This window comes from Gossypium raimondii, chromosome 8 (genome assembly GCF_025698545.1).
Source record: "Gossypium raimondii isolate GPD5lz chromosome 8, ASM2569854v1, whole genome shotgun sequence".
Classification (NCBI taxonomy): Eukaryota; Viridiplantae; Streptophyta; class Magnoliopsida; order Malvales; family Malvaceae; genus Gossypium; species Gossypium raimondii.
Window position 1 is genome coordinate 57,268,365 of NC_068572.1, and position 22,489 is coordinate 57,290,853.

Sequence of the window (22,489 nt, forward strand, 5' to 3'; positions counted from 1 at the left end):
TAAAATTGTATTTTACGATCATTTTATTACTATTATAGTAAAATTTACACTCAAAACAAGGTAAGTAACTTTTTGTTAGTAGTCAAAGGAATAACTTATATTAACAAGTTGCTGTCCAACTTTTCATAGAATTGATTCCGTTAACCGTCTCAAAAGAAATTAGTTAACCCCTTTTTTTTATTCAATTAAAGATCAATCTACCTTGTGTTAATTATAACTTTATAGTAAAATGCACGTTTCGATTCCAACCAATTTTTGTAATATTTAGTTACCACACCACAAATGGCGGTGAAATCACTTCCCAAATAATTTCCCATCTCTTCAATGACCATTAACAATTCACTTTTGTCAACATAATTATATATAAATAATATTAATAATATACAATTTTGTCGGGAGAATATTCGATGTATTATTGGTACATAAATCTTATCTACCATAAATTAATTATAAAATGACACATTATTATTGGTGTAAAATAAAAAATATTAAAAAGTTTAAAATAAATATAAATAATTTCATTCTAAAAAATATTAATTATATTTATTAAACATAAATAAATATAAAAAAAGTAAATTTGAGACTCAAAACTCAAAACTCAACGAAATCCAAAACCCCAAAAACCAAAATTGAAACTTAAAACCCGAAAATGAAAGAGAAACAAAATAATTACAATTACTATTTATTTTTTAAAATAAAATTAATTGTATTTATTTTCAATTTCTTCCATATTTATTATTTTATATCGTTGATGATATGTCATATTATTATTGGTTAATAGTGCATGAGACCTTTACACCGACGATACATCAAATATTAATCTTTATTTTATCATGATCAATAAACCGCACATCATCTAAAAATTTTTAAATTAACCATGCATAAAATTATACATTAACAATAAATCAAATATAAATCATAAAAAAAAATACAATTGATTATTACTCTAATTTTTGGCCGACAAAATATTTTGTAAAGCCGAAGCACACTAAATTATTAATTTCGAATGGATAAACCAAGGTTTGTTTTCTTTCCATAGTTTGGATTTAGGCAAGCAAATGGCGATGCCATATAATTTGCAGCCTTGTTTAGGGTCCAAACTCATTTCCTTAACCACTACTTTCTCATTTAGAATTGTGCTGTGGCCAACCAGATCATGGTTTAGGCACTACAACAAAATACGATAATGTGGGGGGGGGGGGGGGCATGGTGTAAAAAATATGGGTGATGGGTCCCTCCAAAATTCCATATATTTGATTATGTATATGTTACCTTTTTTTGGTATGAAAATTATTGGTTTAAAGCATGGTATTATGTTGGTAAAGGTGATCCTATAATAATAAATCCTGTCTCCTCTTTGTGTAGTTGAGGATGGCCTTTTTCTACATATCCTAGAAGGATCATGTACATAGGGATCTAGGGTTTATATATACAAGGGATCTGCCTTTAAATTATATGTTCGGTTTATTAAAAAGACAATAATTACAATTGCTATGACCATCATGATTATCATTATCTCATAACAAAACACATGCCTTAGGCAAATGATCTTTGGAAGATGTTCATTGCGATGGTGGGAGATGAAAATATGTTTGGAGGCAGGTTTCTTTTCCATAATGAATCATCACAAGATCACCTCCAATTTCAACTCTACTTGATTATATTATCTTAAAAGCTAAATTCATCATCTGAAACCCACTAAACATTGTTTGAGGTTCTCATGAAATTATACCAATGAAACCGCTTAGTGATATGAGAATTGACTACAACAGTAAATGTTTTGAATTCGATCACTATTGCACCGGTAGATGTCTAACTTTTGTTGGTTTCAGTTTTATCTTTTAGTTACAATGTGAGTTACATTTTGAGGTATAACTTGGAAATTACCCAAGCTTTATGAACCTATGTTTGATGGATCTCGATAAGTGATTATGACCCATTTTTTATAGAAAGACGAACTAGAAAAGAATGAAGCTAGGATCATATTACAAGACTTACAATATAATCCAAGTTTCCTTTACTTAAAAAGATCGAATCATGATGAGTGTTATAAATTGAGGAGATCACAGTCATTGTGAAGATAATTGAAGACCTTTATATGTGACTATTTATGTAGAAAAGCAATTGTAAATTGATTGTAACTTAACAAGTCATACTTATTGTATATATGCACAGCTTGTTTAGGTTAGTTTATGCATTGAGAGTGCACTTTATTTGTTCAAATAGGAATTGTTATTTTGAGTGCAATATTATAAGTAAACTAAAGTGAGTCACTTAATTTAGAGTATAGGATTGAGGTTTGTACTTGGTGAATGAGTGAGACTTAAACCACAGCTTATACTTGTCAAAATATAGCAAATTAACTCTGTAAGACAAGGTCCAACAAACATAGGATGTTCAAATTGCGTGAACAGCATTTTGATATCCATTTCTATTTTTCCTACAATAGTCACTTAGTCTAATTACAACTTACCTTATATCTGCCAAGCAAAAATCAACTACATTTTAATTAGTATCAGAGCTTTACACTTGATGCACAGAGTGATGGTCCTACTATTGGTTTTTACTTGAGATGGAAGGCCTTTTAGTGACTAGATCCCCCATGCTAGACAACTCCAACTATGCTTATTGAAAAGTTAGGATGAGAGGTCTGGTTGAGTTCATGAATAAGAAGACGTGGCACTCAATTTTGACAAGATGGGAACCTCCCACTACATGTGTTATTGGTGTCAAGACTCCTAAATTCCAACTCAACAATATTAATGGAAAAATAAATAGAGTTAATGATTGGACTAATGTTTTAAAATCCAAAATTATAGGGCTCAATGTTTCAAAATTAAAGTATAGAGATTAAATTTCAAATTTCGAAAGAGTACATGAACCTTGGCCATATTTAAACCTAAAAGATATGATTGATTAGATTTTCAAAGTGGCGTGAGAAAAAACAAGCAGTTTAATTCCTTTAAAAGAAATTGAATTTTAATTATTTTTCACTACCACTTTAATATTTAATATTTTTTTTGTCAATAAAGTCTTGGCACTATTGATAAAATCTAAGGCTTCAAATTTTGAAAGCCTAAATTAGAGTCTCATTAACTGTAGTTATGATGTGTGATTTTTTCTCCCATTTCATACGTATACTTTATATGAACTTTATTCGATTCTTTATCCATTATATATATATTCTTATTAGTCATATATGTATATATACTTATCTTACAATCGTATTATCTTTATATTAGTCAAACTTTTTTAAAAAATAATTCATAATTATTTTAACATTACCGGGAAATTTTGAAATTGAGGTGGGGAAATTAGGAGGCAAGGGTGGGGGATGAGTGAAATGAGTGAGTGTGATTCGATGCTTGAGATTGCCGTTTCCGAATCCACTAACACATATGCAGGTTGGTTTTGATAAAAAAAAAGAGTTAAAATTAAAGAAATGATTCAATAATGACCTTTGGATGGGACATAAAGCTATACCCTCAGCCCCCATTTCCCTTACACTCCTGCCCCCATTGCTAAAAAATACTACTACTCTAACCCTCGAAAATTAACCATTATTTTGGACTTTGTACCCAACACGTGTTCCAAGTTAAGAGTGGTTTTTGTAACTCATAAATATAAATTCAACATTTAATTTTATTTAATTTTTTTAAAATTTTAGTGATTAAGGTTATCTCCAATTTAAAAACATCTTATTGGAAGTAAGCCCGACATATATATTTTATATAAATATCAATAAATTTGACTTCGTCGTTACAACTTCATTAGTGGAGTCTAAACTATTAGCAATCAAACCCCTAATAATAAGTAAATTGATTAAACTTTGTTTTTATAACAAAGGGTCTTAATTTAGTCTAATGGAAGCCTTTAACTTTCCTACATTGAGGACTTTATTTTTGATCTTTTTCAAAATTGGGTCCATTAGCTTTCTTTGGGCAGAATATTGGTGGGAAAGTTTGGTTACCAGCTCCTTTTTTAGACCAATGAAACAATGAACCATTGACCCTCCCCAACATATGAACATGATTGAGAGACAAAGACACAAAGAAAACAGAAGGTTTTGGTGTGGGAATTGTTTACATTGTAGGGTTCTAAAATATTATAATCCATTCCCATGAAGAAATAATAATTTTGCACATGCAAACATTCCTTAAGTCAACAACGAGTTCCATTCAGTTGTAAATTTGATTGTGTTTGTTTCCCACATTTTTTTTCTTTTGTTTGTCAAAAATGGCATGCTGATTTTTCTTTCCTAAATTCAGAAAAAATATATATTAAAAGAAAATCTTTAAGACCAAAGAAAAGAAAGCTTGTAGGACAAAGTAAAAACCAAACAAAATGCTTCATGATACTATTAAAAAGGGTTAATATCTACTTTCCTGTTCAACTTATTTAAAAATATTTAATTGGTACTTCAATTTATACTTTGTCATTCAGGTTAATGTCTTCGTATTAACACCGTTAATTTGTGCTGACGTGACATTGATAATCAATCCTTCAGTAAAGTGACATTAAAAAAATAATTACGGATAAAGTTAATTGTATTTATATATATAATGTATTTCTATATTTTAAATTAAAAGTAAAAATAAATTCCTAAAATTATAATAAAATAATTCTTGACTTATAATTTTTTATTTTAACTTGTAACTATAAATATCAATCAATGGGATTGTTAAGAAAATTGTGCTAACTTCTCTAATTATTTGTGATATTTTTCCCATTGAACTATATTATTTATGTTCTCAATTATATTATTTATATTCATATTTTTAAATATTTATTTAGGGAATAATTGGAGAAAAAGAACTTAAAGTTTATTTTTGGCAAGTTTTTGTGTATTTGGACTTTTAAAATAATATAACTTCAATATTTCGGTCATAACTTAAGCTACAGACTTCCGTTTTGGGCCCACAATATATTGATTCGGAGGAAATTGAAAGATTCAATTAAAGTTATTTCGCGAATCAAGCCCAAAAACATCAGGAAGGCCCCCAAAATGGCCTAGAAATTTGATGCAAAAATTGCCAAAATATATTGAAAAATTCTACTTTTTATGTAATTAATGACACTTTTGTATTTTTTCTATTATATTATTTTTGCACTATAAATAGATATTATTAGGTTAATATTAATGGAGGAGACAAAGACAGAGACGTTCTTAGTTTTATTTTTTTTTATAACTTTTTAAACTCCTTTTTTTTAGTCAAAACTTTTATCAAAGTTTGATTTAATAAATTTGTGAGACTTATTTACGTTTTAATTCTTCTTTACTTTTTGGCATTCATGCATCTTTTGTTTTAATTATAATTGTTCAGGTTTATTAAATATCCGGCCAGTATTTGTTAGTTTAGAACATTTGCCTTGTTAATTAGAATAATTAAACCCGTAATTGTTTAATTCATTCTAATGATAGTGATGAACTGTATAACTTATTTATGTTGTAGTTTGCGATTAAGTAGTGTGGATGTATGATCTAACTTAAATGAACCTCGTTAAGGTGAGCTTGTTGGTTAGAATTAGGTCTCTCTAGTTCTTAATGTTGTCAGTAAGTTAAATCTTGAGCGTTGAGTTACAGAGTTATTTATTGGTTAGGAAAGTAATTTCAAACAAGTTACCTATCGATTTCCGAATAAGTAAGGAGAAAGTGGTTGTCTAGTGTTGAGTCAATAACTAGAACTAATTTATTAAAGGTATTCAGGTTATATTTGCATCGATTATCAAATCTATGAATCACATAGAAATTTTACCTTTGGTTAGAACTTTTCTTCATTAATGTTCTGAAACTTTTAATTAATTGTTTTCATTGTTTTAATTTTTAATTTGAATTTAGTTTTTGCTTTTAGAAAAAAAGATATTTTTATTTATTTTACCTCTTTTTATTTAAAATAAATAAATTTATTTGTAATATATGTGGATACAATTCTGCTTATTTTTATCTAATAATTTATAGTTTCAAATAAATTATTATTTCTGCAAGTGTAGATGAGTGTTTGGTAGCAAGTACCTCCACCTCAAAGGGAGGCCAAGGAATTATTCCACAAACAAAAGACAAGGTAGTAAACATATGTAGAAGAGTTAGTGGGATGAAAAGATAATGTTAGAGCCCCAATAAAACAAAAAATCCTTTCCAGTTTCCAAGTGAAAGTTGGAAGGATACTTTACATTTACTACGACTTAGGGCTACAAACAACATATGATTGAAAACATTGACTGTTTAAACAGACAGAGCCCTTGCATTTGCTATATGATTGCAAAATATTTTCATCTGTTTTTTGGATTGATGCTTTAGCCATGCAGTTGTCTTGGGCTAGCATACAAAGTTGGAAAATCAAACTTTGTGGTGAGAGAAAATGAGAGGGGAAAAAAAGACAACACGGTTTCAATTTATTCAGCAAGGCAGCTTAGCCATGGAAAAATATTGCTGATTACTGATGTTTTATGGACAAATTTCAAGAAGGAAATTTTGATTGAAGTGCTTGCTGGTTTGAAATCGCATTTGTATTTGCTCGAAATCTTATTTATGTTTGTTTTTTTAATTTGATAAATAAAAACTAAACAATTCTAATTTACAGTAAAAAATTGAACAGCACTGGATAGCGGAAGGAAAACAAAAGTCTTTCACCAGCAAGACAAAACAGTGAATCTGCCATTGGCATGAAACTGATTTGTGAAAATCAAGGTCCAAATGTAAAGATAGGTAAACAAACAAGTGTCGTTTTATTTTGCAGAGGTTGCTTTCTTTACATATTTTAAGGAAACATATTCATGTATACGGGTGTCTAAAAGATGCGAAAAGGAACATTACAAATGGCCATAGGACCAAAGAACTAGAAGATCAGTGGTATAAGGTTTCAGTAAAAAAATAAGAGAAAAGGACTGGTTGTTTCTAACTCCCGCTTTTTGCGCTGGTATCTGATTCGTCACACTGCTTGGTGTTGGCCATGGACTCACTCAACCCAACCCTGGATATTATTAGATGTGCCCAATTGGCTAGGCTTTTGGCCTTTTGTGCTTTTGTCCAACCCCCCAGCTTGAAAAAAAAAAAGGCGGAAAATAGTAAGCTGCTGTAGCAGTGGCTGCCCCTTCTTATAAGACTCGGAAGAATCCACTCATAAACCCCACCTCTGTTTATCTTCTCATTTTCACATTTTAACAGGAAAAAGAAAATTTCACTTTCACTTTCAAGTTCAGTTTAGTTTAGTTTAGTTTAGTTCTTTTGAGTGTTGCAATTCTATGGATACTCAGAGAGGTCCTCTTTTAAGCTTGGCATACTTCTGTCAAGGAAAGGTAACACAACACACAATTTAATTGTTTCGTCTTTTGATTTGGTTTTAGTTTGAACTTTTTTTTCTGAATTTTTGAGTGTTGTGATGAAGCAGACAATGGAAGAGTTAAGGCAGCATCTTTTGTATACTACTGTGGAGCTGGAGCAGACAAGAATGGCAGTTGAGGAGGAGCTGAGAAGGAGAGATGACCAATTGATTCAACTCAAATCCTTGCTGAGCAAGGCAATGAAGGAGAGGGATGAAGCACTGGAGAAATGCCAGAAGCTTTTCCTAGAGAAGCTTCTTCTTCACCAACAGCAACAGCAAGTTGCTGCTGCTGCTGCTCCCCTCTCCGGAGTTTCCAGCATTGAAGATGAACCAAGGAGAGGAATCGATTCCAACAATGGCTTCTCATCTTCTGATTGTGAGGAAAGCATCGTTTCATCCCCTATCCTTGACCCAATGCCACCACCACCACCACCAGCAACCATGGAGGGAGTGCCTGAAAAGCCATTACCTGAGAAAGGGAAGCTTCTGCAAGCAGTAATGAAAGCTGGTCCACTCTTGCAAACCCTTCTCTTAGCAGGACCGCTGCCTCAATGGAGACACCCACCACCACCGTTGGAGTCATTTGAGATCCCACCTGTAACCATCCCTTCAGCAGCACCACCACCACCGCAACTCCTCCACCAGGACTCCTTGATCAACATTAACACCTTAAACAACTGTGGGAAAGTTAACAGGAAAAGGGGTCTGAATGAATATGATGGCTGTGGTTCTCCTACAGAGACCAAGTACCAAAGATTACTTCTCCCCTGACCGCTGCTACTGTAACAAAAGAAGCGTAGCCTAAAAACTAGTATTGATTTTTATAAAACTTACCGGTTTTCAGTATTAAACTTATAGAGTAGTTTAGGGTGAAAATTTAGGATGGGAATCAGCCTATCAGGATATGGAGACTGATCTAGCATTATTGTACAGGGGTTTGCTAGTGAAAGAAAGAGAGAGGTTTAATTTTGTTGGCATTTTGCCAATGTTTTTCGGTGAAGATTTTTTGTCCTTATTTCACCCTTTTCTTTTTCCCGCTATCTTTCTTTGCTCCATGATGTGAAAGGGGGGGTTTGATTTCTACAAAATTGTTGTGGCTGCCATGCAAAATTAGTATCATCACTTAGCTTTGTTTTTTTTGTATCCAAGAGTGTTTGGAAAATGAGAAAATTACATTTAAAAAAAAAAGAGTAGAAAAAGAAGGGTAGGAAATTAGGAATGGGGGAGGGGGGTTGTTGAAAGGGTCAAGGCCAACAACAACCAACAAGATGGGTGTGTCGGATTAATGGATCCCACAAATCACAGCCAGGATTTGTTACTGAGAGAGAGACTGTGATGTATGATTATATTTTGGTTAAGGGAATTGGAGGGAACTATGATAATTATTATTAATTTATATATGTAAGTCGTTTTTGTGTTTCTGGAAATCAAGCTTTTCCCTCTTCTCAGTTTACTGTTAGTATTAATATCTGCTCCCACTTTAACTACAAAAGTAAACTAAAGCAAAAAGTAATGCTGGGATTTTCTTTCCTTTAACAATACAAGGGGATCTGGGAAAACATTTTCTATTTGCTTTTTATTACTAGACGATGTTAGAAGGGTGTTTTCTGCTGGGCCTTAAAATTCAGGATAGGATATGAGCCTCAACCCAACTGAATCTGCAATCAACTTGCTGTGGTGTATCCTTTCAATTGAGGCCCAGCATGTTCCAAGCTAATAGGAACTCAAAGGGAAGAACTTATAAGGCTGGCTAATACGTATTCATACAAATTAAAGTCTAAAGCAATGAAAAATTTGACAGCTTTTAGCTTTAAGAAAATTGATAACAAATTATAAGTCCCCTTCACCCTTGAAAAACAGTCAGATATGTAGTCGAATTCCTGGATCGTCCTCACAATCATCTTTCTCGGCAATTTCATTGTGTTCTGATCATTATGCATCCCGGCAATCTGCAAATATTCAAGAAAGCCAATTAAGAGAACGGAAATTAAGCCATATATGGATAGCTGCTCTTCCTTTTTTGATAATGTGAATAATTTGCATATATTCATTTTTCGGGTATGCAGACAAATCATGGACGAGCTCTTAATAAAACCTAAACAAATTTGTCCATTATGGTAATGTGTCTTCATAAAAATGTGAATGAATGAATTATCAGACAACTCAATTGTTCTTCACCTGCTCAGTTGATGTAGCTTGCTCCGGAGTCTTATCTTCTCAAATACGAACTATACGTGCAAATCGGTACCAAGCATGCAGAGGAATTAGATGAGTCATTTCAATTTATAGAGAAACAACAGCTGCAGTATCCAAACTAAAGTCACCCTCAGAATTGAGTCAGCATGCAATACTTTTGTGGAATAAAAGGGAACTGGAAATGGGAGAATTGAAGGGGAAAACAAAACAAAACAGAAAGATTTCAACATTAAAAAACTTGCCCCACCTTATCAGGATCCACAACCCCAATTGCTGCATGGTACTTAGGGCTAATAGTCAAGCATGCACCTTTTACCTCCCAGATCTGCAAGAATTAAACAATATGTGTACATTCATAAATATACATTGAACTCCTGAAAACATTATTAGGAATAGCCTAAAGCTAAACTCATCGCATTATTGAATGCGAAGAGATGAGCTGCCCTAGGACCTTCTAACTACAGCTATTACAACTCTAAACAGAGATTGGAATTCACAATCCTTTTAAGATCCAACAAATGCCCTATAATTGTTGTAGGATGCAACAACAAGTATATCCATTCAGTCCTAGGAACCATTTAAATGTTTGGTTGTGATACGAAAACAGCTGATATACTTCATATAAAATTCGGCAACCCAGTTTCAACAAACAGCAGCAAGCACACAGTGAGAAGAGCATATATTCAATCACTATAATTTAGTTAATCCTCAAATGGATAAGGTAGGGGAAAAGGGGCATACTGTGTAAAATCCCATCAGAGTCAGACAGCGGACATAGACAGATAAGATTGTGATTCTGATCAAAAGAACTGAGAATTCATTATCACTTTTTGTATCATATCACCTGTAAAGGAACGGTGCTTTTCCCTATCATGGTGGAGAGTAGGGGCACATACATCCCAGCCCACCTTATTATGGAAGAAGCTCGATAGCCTTCTAACTAGAGTCATGGCAAGCTGACAACCAAACCATTCCTCACTTGATTCCATGCACCACAAAAGTTCACTCTTTCAACTAAATAACGTTGTCCGCTTTGGAAACATAGACATCAAGAGACAAGCAATTAAAAATTTCACAATCACCCAAAGATAGATTTCTGAAAGCAGTGAAAAGGTTTTAGAAAGCAGTGTAATTTTACCTCAGCAGCCTCAAACCATACATCTGGCATTTCCCCTGTGTAGTGATAGTATGAATGCTATCAACAAGAACATTAGAATTTGTATGTTATAATGAATTGACCCTATTTGCACACAATTTTCTTTCCTCCTACTGAAGACAATATCAAGAGACAAACCTTTGGTTCAGGAATCACTTTAGACGAGAGACTGGCTGAACATTCTTCGCAGACTGCTTCAGTAAAACCTATACCTATTGAGCATCAAAGAGAGAAGGAAAAGGGACGGGAGGTCAGCAGGTAGTAAACAGGAAAGACAAGCAATGTCTCGATCATTAGCAACTCAAATTTAACTAACCTATTTTACAGATACCCTGGTATTCTTCGTTGTTGTCATCATAACAAGCCAAGAGAAAGGAACCACATACTCCTAAGAATGAACATTATTGCACCATTGGCACATTTTAGGCATCAGCACCATTGGCACATTTTAGGCATCAGTTAAGGACAGAATCCTGTAAGCACTAAGTTGAGAACTGAAACAACCAACAATAAACTCTACATGAACTCTTGTTATCTGATACGCTAAATAAACTGAAATGGTTCTTACCTGTCCGTTTCCCATGGAAAGCAGCAACAGGTAGTAGATCTAATGTATCTCCAATCTGAGTATAACAAGGAACACAAGAAGTTACACATGAGAAAAATAGCAACTGACCGTAATTCGCACAGATAAGTAAACATTTCTTAGACATTAACTTTCCAAGTAGTCTTTCTTCAATTTTAGCCAGTTAAGTGATAGCTTTGATGGCTCATATTTAGCATTTCTATCCAATGTCTTGATAATTAAGCCCCCGCAACTGAAAATTTAAGACGTATTATTATCATAACAGAAATCCGAAGCACTTTGTGCAAAGTTTAATTATTTCCCAGAATTTATTTCCTATCCTCTTTCGGCTCATTCTAGCTACCTGCAAAAGATTACTGGAAGAATTAGCTTGAAGAAACATCAGAATTAAGGAATGATTGTATTTCCTCAAGATCATTTGATGTTAAAGCCGTCGCAAACTGAAAAAACCCAGTTTCTTCTTCAAATGAGTCGTAAAGCCTCTGCAAATGCCAAGTCCCTAGTGAATTAAATAGGGCATATCATATGTCGCGCACAAGATAAACACTTACTAAAGTCAACAGAAATAACTCTCCAAATCAATTAATTAACCATGCACACCAACAGCATCTCCTTATAATTAACATAACATAAATCTTCATTACTACTGATAATAATTACATTTTGCATTTTACATTAAAAAAATAATGAAGCAAGCTGCATATCAAAGACGTACATTCTCAGACAAAACCACTTAATAATTCCTGATAAAAATAAAATTTATTACTACAAATTCCAGAACAATGTGTCACAGAATTAGGGATACCTCTTTACGAATCTCCAGTTGTTCCTGAAGAAGTGCTTGCCCATTAAGATACAGGATGTCAAAAGCAAATATGCACACATCAACTTTGATGTCACTCAACAAAACATTTTTTCGAGCCCTTGTACTAAGGATCTGTATAAATCAACTAAGAGAACATGTCATCAACAAGAGCAACTTAAGAAAGCTTGGACTCGTACTACTTCAGAATGCATCTTCTATAACACCCAAAAAGGAATCAGTCAATTATTAACCATGACAAATATACGACCATTTTCATAATATAAAACAAATGCAAACATTTCAGAAATTTGATAATACTGAAATTCTTGATAGTATCGAATTCCTCTTGGTTTGTACAAGATAATTTTTTTATTGTTGAGTGATCAGCCAACTAATACATAAAGAATGGCATTTTCAAAGATGAACAATTTTCTACATGAAATAGAACCTAGAATTGCACCGTAAATTGTAATGTAAAGCTGCAAAACGATACCTGAAAGGATAAAATTTTCCATTGAACCCGATCATAAGCTACAAGCTCACAATCCAAAACAAATGGTTTTACAGAGGACTTCTTGAATCCGTACAAGAAAGAAAATTTTAGTAAAAAAATCAACAAATGCAGAAGCAGCAACCTGCCATGTTTAAAGAAATAATATATGGAAATTGTGGTAAAAAAGTGTTGCGTAAAAGTTTGTCTGTTAGTTTTTAGTGTTATCCATTGCTGCTTAAAATTGTAGTTGGAAGTTAAAATATTCTTTTTAGACATAATAGTAGAAAGTAAAAAATTAGTTAAAGTATGTAATACTGAAATAATTTAAAATATATACAAGAAACATAAATTTAAATACCTTTTAAATAATTAATATAAATTATTTATAAAATTGATGATATATAAAATATTATTAAAATTTAAATATAATAAATAATATTTAATTAATTTAATATAATAATATATAAAATATAAATCAATCTAATTATTTATTAACATTTTAAATAGTTAATATAAATAAAGATATTTTGATCATTTTTACTTCTAAACACAAAAGCTAAAAGCACTTAAATCCCAACTTTTACATTTGGGTGTAAAAACACTATTCGCACTTTGACTTCAAAAGCCAAGTGTTTTTTATTACTTTTGCAGTGAAAAAGCACTTTTAATCCCAAAATTGTTTTGAAACCACAATAGAGAATGCAACCTAAAAATTTTAGCAACCAACAAACACCCACGAGAGAGACTTCAAAGGACTATAAACGTACAAGTGTTCTAAAATCTCCATTTCAAAGATCCAGCACCTTAAAGGAATTCTTAGCATATAATCCCTATATCTAAGTTTTCACATATAACTAACTCAACACAAGTCATTTAAGTTTTCACGAGGCTTTTTCTAGATTACTAGCAGGCTATGATGTTTTGCAGAAAAGAAGGAATGGGACTTGGACTAGTAGATAACAAGGAAAACATGAATCATTTAAAAGTTAAAACTAATACATGAATGTCGAAACGCCATCTAGCACTACCTTGACAATAACAGAGGGAACAAATGGCTACAACTTAACCATTACTACAACTTTTGACTACCAACATGAATTGACCAGTTAAGCCCGGATATAAGATGAGGAAACAAACTTAATGGTGATTGCTACAATATTAAGTGGATCTCGATTAACTACAAGTTTATTTGATGTGCATTGTAAGAAAACCCTCTGAAGAGAAAGTTTTACCAACATACTCCATTTGGTGGGGAAGATGAAGAATCGTTTATTCAACACACGCACACATAGAATAAATAAATAGAGCACATCAACAAAACAAGTCAACATAGTAATTGAAGCCTACCTAGAAATTGCAGCAACAACATCCGGAAACTTTCCGGTGTTCCGCTCAGCATTTCGACTTTATAACTAGACTGAACCATTCTCCAAATAATTTATCTATATCATGCAAATGGATATTTTTTTTGGTTTTGCATAATAAATTGCTAACAACAGGAACGAAAGAAACCAGAAATAGCATAATATATTCTATAATTACCTGTGCACGCTCGCCATCATATTTATATTCACAAACAAAGTCGGTATCCTGGAATTTATTTACAATTTTGGCAACAGAATTGGTTGATTTTGCTTTCATAGGTTCAACAGGCACACCCACCGTAAAGCTACACGTCTTTGGAAGATTCCATATACCACTAGTCAAAAGAGCAGGAACCACTTTATCATAGACTGGAAGGACAGAAAAAACTTGCTTGACAATCTTAGCAGCCTACATGAGAGTTATCAAAAATCAATATCAGTACATTAGCTAAAGGTCAATGTGGGAGAGGAAAAGGTCATTTCTCAACATGCAGTCATACAAGATATAAGCTATCAAGCAGCAATTTAAGGTAAAGACCAAAAAGAACAATTTCTGAGCACTGAAAACCCAAATTTCAAAATGTCAACCATTCAAAGGCCATTCTAGATGTTGGCTGTTGACCTCTTCAACATTCACTTTCCCTTGCCCCTTCATTATCCATCTACAAAGGTCTTCATTAGATGTTATCTGTAGATCTAGCAAGCCTCAACAAACAACAGCTCACATCCAAACAACAGTGATGGAATATCAGCTCACTACAAGCTGCCAAACTCTAGGTACCAATGGCATGTCATACCATGCACATCTAAGGCACATGCTTTCAATGGCCTTGTGGATTCTTAAAACGTGCTTCTGATGCATAATCAAACCAGAAATTAAAGGTTAACAAAAATAAAACTATATATCGCTAACTGACTCTTAATATGTGGTTCAGTCCTCCCATATGCCTCTGTCAGGAACTTGATAATCGAGGCTTCTCCAATTCCCAGCTCTAACCCCTCATGCGTCGGAGCAAGCTTATTTGCTGCTAAGTAAGCCATGGCCAGCAAATCAACCGGTGTGGTATAAATAACAGTCCTCAACATATTACAACCGATACCGGTTATTAGAATCTGACTAGTCTCGTTTGACATTGAATCAGATGCCAAACAAAGAAACAAAAACGGAACCCTCTCTCCTTTCTCCCAACACGTCACCGTCTTAGGATCAAAATCCGCCGGCTTCTTTTTCAAAAACCCAATTTTCGCCTTCAGTTCAGCAGTTTTCTCAGAGATACCAACCACCTTTGTTTTCTTCGAATCCGGGGGTTTCTGCGTCTCATTCGAATTGGGTTTTGGGGAATCTTCAATGGAGTTTTCAAGTCCATCAATAGTCGTTCCCTTGGTATTTGGCCGGCGGCGGCGAGGAGAGGAGGGACTTGCGTTTCTTGGTGGGAGAGGGAGCGGAAGGGTTGTTCTTGGCGGCTAAGAGGCGTGCATTTGACATGAGAGCATCGAAGGCGGAGGGCCGAGAAGTCATGTTGGACAAAGTTCCCGCCAAAGGATCGTTAGCGGTTGCAGTCGAACAAGTGATTTTTAAAAAGCAAGGGTATTTTATTTTTATATGCCAAAAAAAAAGGGTTAAATTCTACTGCTTTTTTTTTTTTAACTAAATTCTACTGTTAGTCTTTGTTTAACCTAATTTTTTTTTGTTAATATAATATATTAGGAAATTAAAATATTTAAATTAATTAATAAAATATAAATCTTAAAAAAAAATTTAATGTAATTAATATAAATGGTTGAAATATATAAATGGTAAATACTTTAACCATATATTCCAGCTTTTATTTTTCCTTTTCAAATTTCATATTCGCATGATAATGCAACCGCATTGCGAATGATCCCGATTCATGAATTTCTCGGTCCGAGAAATTAAAATAAGAGGATTGAACCATTTCTTCTAACTCTTTTTCAAATTTGATAAATGTTGGTTGATTGTATATTTTATTATAGTTCTATGATTCAGAGTATTATTTCCTATTTGATCCCTTTGAATTCCATATTCGAAGTTGCGATCGAATCGATTCTTTTTAATGAATCGATTCAATCCATTTCTTATGTACCCATAGGTGCTATATTGGATTTGAATCAAATTTTGGATCAATCTATCTTGATTGATTGCCTCCATTATGTTGTTGCTAGCAAATATCATTATTTTTAGTTTTGGATCCTCCAAATCATTCCCGCAGGAGATTCGGATCCATTTTTTTCTGATCCTTCGATAAAAAGATTCATTTTCTTCGTAAAAAATAGGAGGTAGAGCCGATAAAAATTTCTTTTTCGATTCATCCTTGGAGTTGAATACCTCATTCAAGAATTGTTTTTGATCCAATCCGTAGGAATCAATAGAAAAGGCAAATCCATTATAATACACCAGATTCGGCTCGGTTATTGATAGAGTGAATAGATCTGCCATTTCTTAAAATCTCTCTTCTGATTCAAAATCAATTAACCGCAGAATCAACTAAGATTTCTAATTTTTCATTAAAGATCCACTATTTGATGGTCTAAGCATTGAAATCCAACACAATTGTACCAAAATAAATTAGATACGAACAATAAAATAAAATTCAAAAAAGGGAATCGAAATAATGCCCAAATTTTTTTTTTGTGAAACAGAATTTTACAAAAAGGTCCTTCAATTTTTACAATTTTGTATTTTAGTCCTTAAAACCCTTCACATGTTGATTAGGTCAGTGTCACACATCCCCTACCTCTGCCATGGCCACTCCCTCACTGCCACCAGCCACCCTATGCCATCACCATCAACCCTCATCTCTTTCACACGCCCCTCCCATGAATCAGAAAACACACACAGGCGAGGTATGTTCTTCTCTTCTATAATTTATTTATTTTAATGAAATGGTTTTAAATGTCACGAATCTACGAACTAAAATGCAAATAACTTTCTTCTTTGATCTATGATATTGACCGTCAGATCAACTTGAATCTAAAGTATGTTCTTCTATTTATCGATGGATACTAATTCACTACACTAATCATCAAATTGTCGCTTAAAGCTCGCTCGCTAGATTTTTTTTTTTTAAAATAGCCTAATGACTTAAATAAAAACTTTCGAATAGTTCAATGACTTGAATTAAAATTTTTGAATAGTTCAATGACCATTTTGTAAGTTTTTGAAGTTAAGTGACTAAAATGTAAACTTATTAATAGTTTAGTGATCTTTGATGGAATTTACCCTTTTAGTTAATATGTTATAATTTGTAATTTAAATATTAGCGGGGTGCATTTTCGTTCTCTTTTTCTCTGGAACCAATCAGTCCATTAGCTTTAGGCATTAATTAGCAGCATTCTCTTGTGTCGCTTTTTACGTCAGAAAAAGTAAAAAAAAGAAAGAAAATGTTTCCCTGGGTTCCTCATTTTAAGAAAATCAACTCCACCTTTCATTAGCCACGAACTCACGTTCTCTTTTCTCTCCGTTTTTCAGTTACCAACCGTTTGTCTTTCTATCTTCCTTTGTTTTTTCCTTTGGAAGCTTCACAGATCTGATTTACTTCGTAAAAGAACAAAACTCCATGATATTCATTGATTTACGAGTTTTTCACCTGTTTGGCTAGAGCTTTCAACTGATGTTTGGATCGGAAATGGAGATGAGAATGAAGAAATACAGCCAGGTGAGTCCTGAAAGAGCTAAAGTTTGGACCGAGAAATCCCCCAAGTATCGTCAGCATAACCGGAGAGTTCCGGTTGTTTATTATCTCTGTAGAAATCGCCAGCTTGAACATCCTCATTTCATCGAAGTCCCTCTCTCTTCTCCTGATGGTCTCTATTTGAGAGGTATTATTTATTATTAATTACTCTTTATAAATCTTGTTCGATAATTTTTTTTATTGATTTTTTTAGAATTTTTCTTGTTGTGTAGATGTAATTGAGCGGCTTAATATTCTTAGAGGCAGAGGAGTGGCTTCCTCGTATTCTTGGTCTTGCAAGAGGTAAAACATTTTCCTCTTTGTTTAATATTATTCTTAAGTGCTGTTTGGTAGCTGAGAAACTAACGGAAATTCGTTTTTTTTTTCCTTTTGTTGGAACCTTACTTTTTGGAGTATTAATTATTGCAGAAGCTATAGGAATGGATTTGTTTGGCATGATCTTTCTGAAGATGATTTAATTCCTCCCGCCCATGGAAATGAATACGTTCTCAAAGGCTCCGAATTATTTGAAGAATCCTCTCCAGGTTAATATTACCATATAATACACCAATAGTTGATTTCACAGGGGGAGAAAAAAAGGAAATATAGTACTAAAGTTTAATGACGGTATCCCTTTTTTGTGTTCAGATCGTTTTAGTCCTGTTGGGACTAGCATTAGATTTCAAAATCTGAAGCAGTTACCTGAACCACCATCTTCCTCTAGAAGTCAAGATGATTCTTCTCAGTCTTCCAGTTTGAATGGAAATAGAACAAAGCATTCTCAGGATGATGAACTCTCTTCTCCAGGTAATCGTCCGACTCCTGGCTCCTCTGGTGAGTCACCGGAGTCACTTAGTTTGACAGAGTATAAGGTTTATAACGGTGAAGGGTTGGCAGATGCTTCGACACAGACCGAAGAAAACACAAGCCGACTGAAGACACGGGAAACTTGTACAAGGGGCGTTTCAACTGATGATGGGTCATTAGAACCGGAATGCAATGCTAATTTCCAAAATCAGGTCCCTAATGTGAAAGATTGTTCTGAGATATGCAGGAATTCAGGTTCTCCTCCGTCCACGTCTAGTGCATCATCTTCAGGAGGGAAAACTGAAACGTTGGAATCTCTGATTCGCGCTGATGCAAGTAAAATCAACAGTTTTAGGATTCTTGAAGAGGAAGAAATTCGAACACCAACCAATCCGAGGCTCAAGGCAACGAACATGTTGATGCAATTGATCTCATGTGGATCAATATCTGTGAAAGGCCATAGTTTTGGCCTTGTTCCATCCTATAAGCCTAGGTTTTCACATTCAAAGAATTCATTGCCATTGTTCTCTACTTCAATCATGCTGGGTGAGCTTAATTGCTTATCAGAGAATCCAAAACTGCTTGGCCTGAGATTGGAAGACAAAGAATGTTTCAGTGGTAGCTTGATTGAGACAAAAATGCTCAAAGAAAGACATGGACATACCACTCTGAAACGTTCTTCTTCTTGCAGTGCTGATAGGTAAGTTTGTTTTTTTGGATCTTTTTTCTTATTGGATTATTGGTATGCTCTTTGAATTAAACAAATAAACTGTCTTGATACTGAATAGAAAGGCATTTAACTGTCAAAAGTGCAGATACACATTATTAGTTGCATAGCAAAGAATTCCAAAATGTGCTCTTATTTTGTTACACTTGTGACTACACCAGGCGTAGAGTAGGGGAATGTGAACTTAGTTAAAAATAAATATGTGCAAATTCAAGCCATTGCTTCAGGTTAGATCCTTTTTTATATTGGAGTCTAGAATGCCTGAGTTTGAAAAAGATTCATTACTATAATTGTTTTTTTCTTTTAGTTATTTCGTGATATTTCTCATGGAAACAGGTTCTTCTTTGTGTTTTATATAGGATTCCTCATATATATAAAGATCTTCATTTATGTGATATTTGAAAGCATAAAGAACCTGCACATTCACCAACATCAAAAGCATTTCTTAGTGGAGGTCATAATGATGGCTAGAGCAGAACCTCTTAGATTGATAGACTTCTTTTCAAAATGAAGCGTGTTATCTCTAGTTTTTAATATTTATCAGAGTAATGTAACTTCTTCAGCTGAATTTGTTTTATATCTCATGCTAAATCTATGAAACTAAGTGGAATTGCAGGACTTGTAAGGAGCTGGCTTCAACTGAAGAGAAAGAAGAGTTGAATTCAGGACGTACAAAATGCATCCTCCGCTCTGTTAAGGCTTCACTAAGCAAACAACCAAGAAGTGAGTCTATGAGATCCCCTGTTTCTGAAAACCCAAGAAGCTCCTCTGATGGGATCAATAACTTGGGCTCTGTATTGAGTAGCATATCCAATGGTGATAGTAGAAGAACCACAGAGTCCATTTGTAGTAAAAAGCAATCAAAAACATTGGATTCATTAAGAGAAGACGAGAAGTTGATCAAAATTGAAGAAAGTTGAGTGTAAACTCCTGCATTAGCACTTTCAAGATAGATGGAAAGAATTATTGTTGCTTATGATATTATATTGTTTCATGTTCATTGACGAATTGATGTGGTTTCCCTCTGCAGGCTTGCTTCAGGAGCTCGGGTTATAATCCAATCCAAGGCACCTTGTGATACCATTGTGAGTTGCTCCTAGTTCTAGGGAAGCATGTTAAAGGTAAGCTCAGGCAAATGGATACCTTCTCGGATTCTTTTGGGAAAGTTTGTTCAATGTACAACTTCTTGTTTTTCAAATCTGGTTTGAATTTCAAATGAATGTTTGGATCTGCTGGCGGGTCCAATGTGATGATTATGTAAATCTGGAAAGCTAAAAAGGGGAACAAAAAGAGAAAGATAGATATCACATTCACTCCTCCAGATGCTTGGAGTTGAGTATTTTTGGTTTCAGCTTTCTTATACATTGACATTCTGCTTTTCATGTAAACTACAGTTGCAATATCATCCTTTTTTGCTTTCTTTTTTATTTTGTACCCCTAAAACAGTTTCACGCTTCCTTGAAAAACAAGTCATCTACAATTGGCAATGTTAGCCAGGATTAGTAGGGCTACCTTAACTTTTTAATTACTGTAATTAGTTTCAAAATTTTTATAATATGAATATGAGATAGAGATATGGTAAAAATTATATTTGGATCGATAGTTTTATATGAACAATTAAAAATACAAAAAGAAATGCTGACATATACTATTAAAATTATAAAGTCATTATGTCCAAGCAAAATGTAACAGTTATAACAAAATTCGATGATGAAAATGTGCCACTATTGTAAGTGGGAGGAGACAGGCAAGACAATGTGGGTAACATGACACTAATTGTTCAAAGAAAAAAGAAACACTAGCTGACACTTTTCTTTTTTTTACCTTTTTTTTCTTTAAATTTTAAAATCCGACAGATTGGATTCTGTTTAGAACAAAGTGAGCATGGAAGGGGGGGGGGGGGGCCTGCCCCATGAGCACGAAGGTTAACCTCATATCATAGGGAGAGAGACAAGAAAGGAAAATGGGGGGTGGCCATTAATGAGTTGTCTCGAAAGCAAAAAGCTTTTTCCTTTCTTCTTCAGATGTTGTAGCTGAAATTACTTTACTCTTTTTTTTTTTTCTTCTTTTTTGATAGGAGTGAGGGAAAGAAAAAGCATTGGGGACTGAGACTGTTGCTTCTTTTGGTTGGATATAATAATGCATGCATGCATTGAAATACAATCTGATTCTTTGTGCTTTACTCAAAGCCCTAGAAGACAAATACATACCTTAGACTACACTATTTCTACGAAGTGTTCTTCATAATGTGGGCATCACATAGTTATCTTATCGAGTATGGTACAGCTACTATTAATGGTCCAATTATTGTACTACCACCTGTAAAGTAAGTATTGGACTTTGAATTATTTAGACTTTAGAGGAAGCTGGCACTTAAAGTCATAATACCAACATTTATAAACAAATCCCATTGCTAAAGAAATGGTGCTATAGTAAATTAAATTTTTTGACACTATAGCTATAGTCATTGTGAGAATCAAGAATTCTTTTATATTTGATTGGATGCAATTTTTTTTAGTTTCATACTGAAAATGGTACTGTGCCAAGCTTAACTAGAGGTGACAAGATTGTTTACGGATAAATAAATAGCATCAACAAAGGTGATTAACAAGGGAAAGACTCTAGAAGTTTAGAAAAGGGCGGTGTCAGAGGTATGAGTTGCCTGATGACTCTAATCATTAATGCTTGTTGGAAAAATCTATCTGACAACGTAAATAGTAACAATGTAAAATAAAATAGAAATTTCCAACCCAGAACAAAGACAGAGACACTTGATCGACAATATTATTTGTAACAAAAGCTGGTCATAGTTTGTTTTGTATTGGTTCAATGATGCAAGAGAATTTGTTTGTTTGTTTCTTGCTTGCATTGTTTCCTTTGTTTTTGTATACTTATTATATAAGCTAACGTTTTCCACTATTCTACATTGACTAGAAAATTAACTATGCATATGCATATGAAACTTTACAGCATAGAATAAAAATATATAAAATTCATTTAGCTTATGGTTATTTAACAAAAACAACAACCAAAATTATTTATATTATATAATCATCTCCAAACTTTCATTTTAGCAATGAAAATAATGTCTCATCAATATCATCCAAAGGTTAGCTACTAATATCATGATTTAAATATACAAATAATTTCATATCTCAAATTAAATATATATCATAAAAATACTTTTGTACTAAAAATTTCACTCACAAATGAAATGAACTAAATTTTAATTCTCCGAACTTATTATTTATTTATAATGCACTAATAAGTGACTCTTTAAAATGACTTGGTTTCAAGAGATTATTTTAACCCAAATGTAACTGTTGGATTCAATAACACAA

At 33.4% G+C, this 22,489-nt stretch overlaps 3 protein-coding genes across 5 annotated transcripts; 2 read left to right on the top strand and 1 right to left on the bottom strand.

Moving 5' to 3' along the window:
• Positions 1-7,119: 7,119 nt before the first annotated feature.
• LOC105792420 (uncharacterized) lies at positions 7,120-8,770 on the top strand. The gene is made up of 2 exons (XM_012620999.2): positions 7,120-7,296; positions 7,389-8,770. Exons 1-2 carry the CDS (start codon positions 7,243-7,245, stop codon positions 8,091-8,093), a joined length of 759 nt encoding a protein of 252 aa, XP_012476453.1. The 5' UTR covers positions 7,120-7,242; the 3' UTR covers positions 8,094-8,770.
• A 276-nt stretch (positions 8,771-9,046) lies between these two features.
• On the bottom strand, positions 9,047-21,116 carry LOC105793451 (DNA ligase 1; the record flags this gene model as incomplete). The annotated part of the gene is given in 18 exon segments (XM_052634895.1): positions 9,047-9,271; positions 9,501-9,577; positions 9,765-9,843; positions 10,657-10,713; positions 10,813-10,886; positions 10,991-11,062; positions 11,243-11,297; positions 11,375-11,492; positions 11,618-11,742; positions 12,066-12,197; positions 12,559-12,647; positions 13,907-14,000; positions 14,101-14,331; positions 14,423-14,482; positions 14,545-14,618; positions 14,840-15,321; positions 15,323-15,447; positions 21,087-21,116. Coding segments are annotated over 18 exon segments (2,199 nt in total), but the record flags the coding sequence as incomplete, so codon positions are not given.
• On the top strand, positions 17,253-20,575 carry LOC105792419 (protein SOSEKI 3). Of its 3 annotated transcripts, XM_052635384.1 has the most exons (7): positions 17,253-17,762; positions 17,848-17,917; positions 18,044-18,159; positions 18,263-18,421; positions 18,512-19,121; positions 19,765-20,063; positions 20,179-20,575. In XM_052635384.1, the coding sequence occupies exons 1-7, from the start codon at positions 17,555-17,557 to the stop codon at positions 20,202-20,204; spliced, it is 1,488 nt and encodes a 495-aa protein (XP_052491344.1). In that variant the 5' UTR covers positions 17,253-17,554; the 3' UTR covers positions 20,205-20,575. The 3 variants fall into 3 exon arrangements, with proteins under 3 accessions (XP_052491344.1, XP_052491343.1, XP_052491342.1); XM_052635383.1 differs by having other exon boundaries at positions 17,254-17,762; positions 18,263-19,121; positions 19,765-20,070; XM_052635382.1 differs by having other exon boundaries at positions 17,254-17,762; positions 18,263-19,121.
• Positions 21,117-22,489: the final 1,373 nt, after the last annotated feature.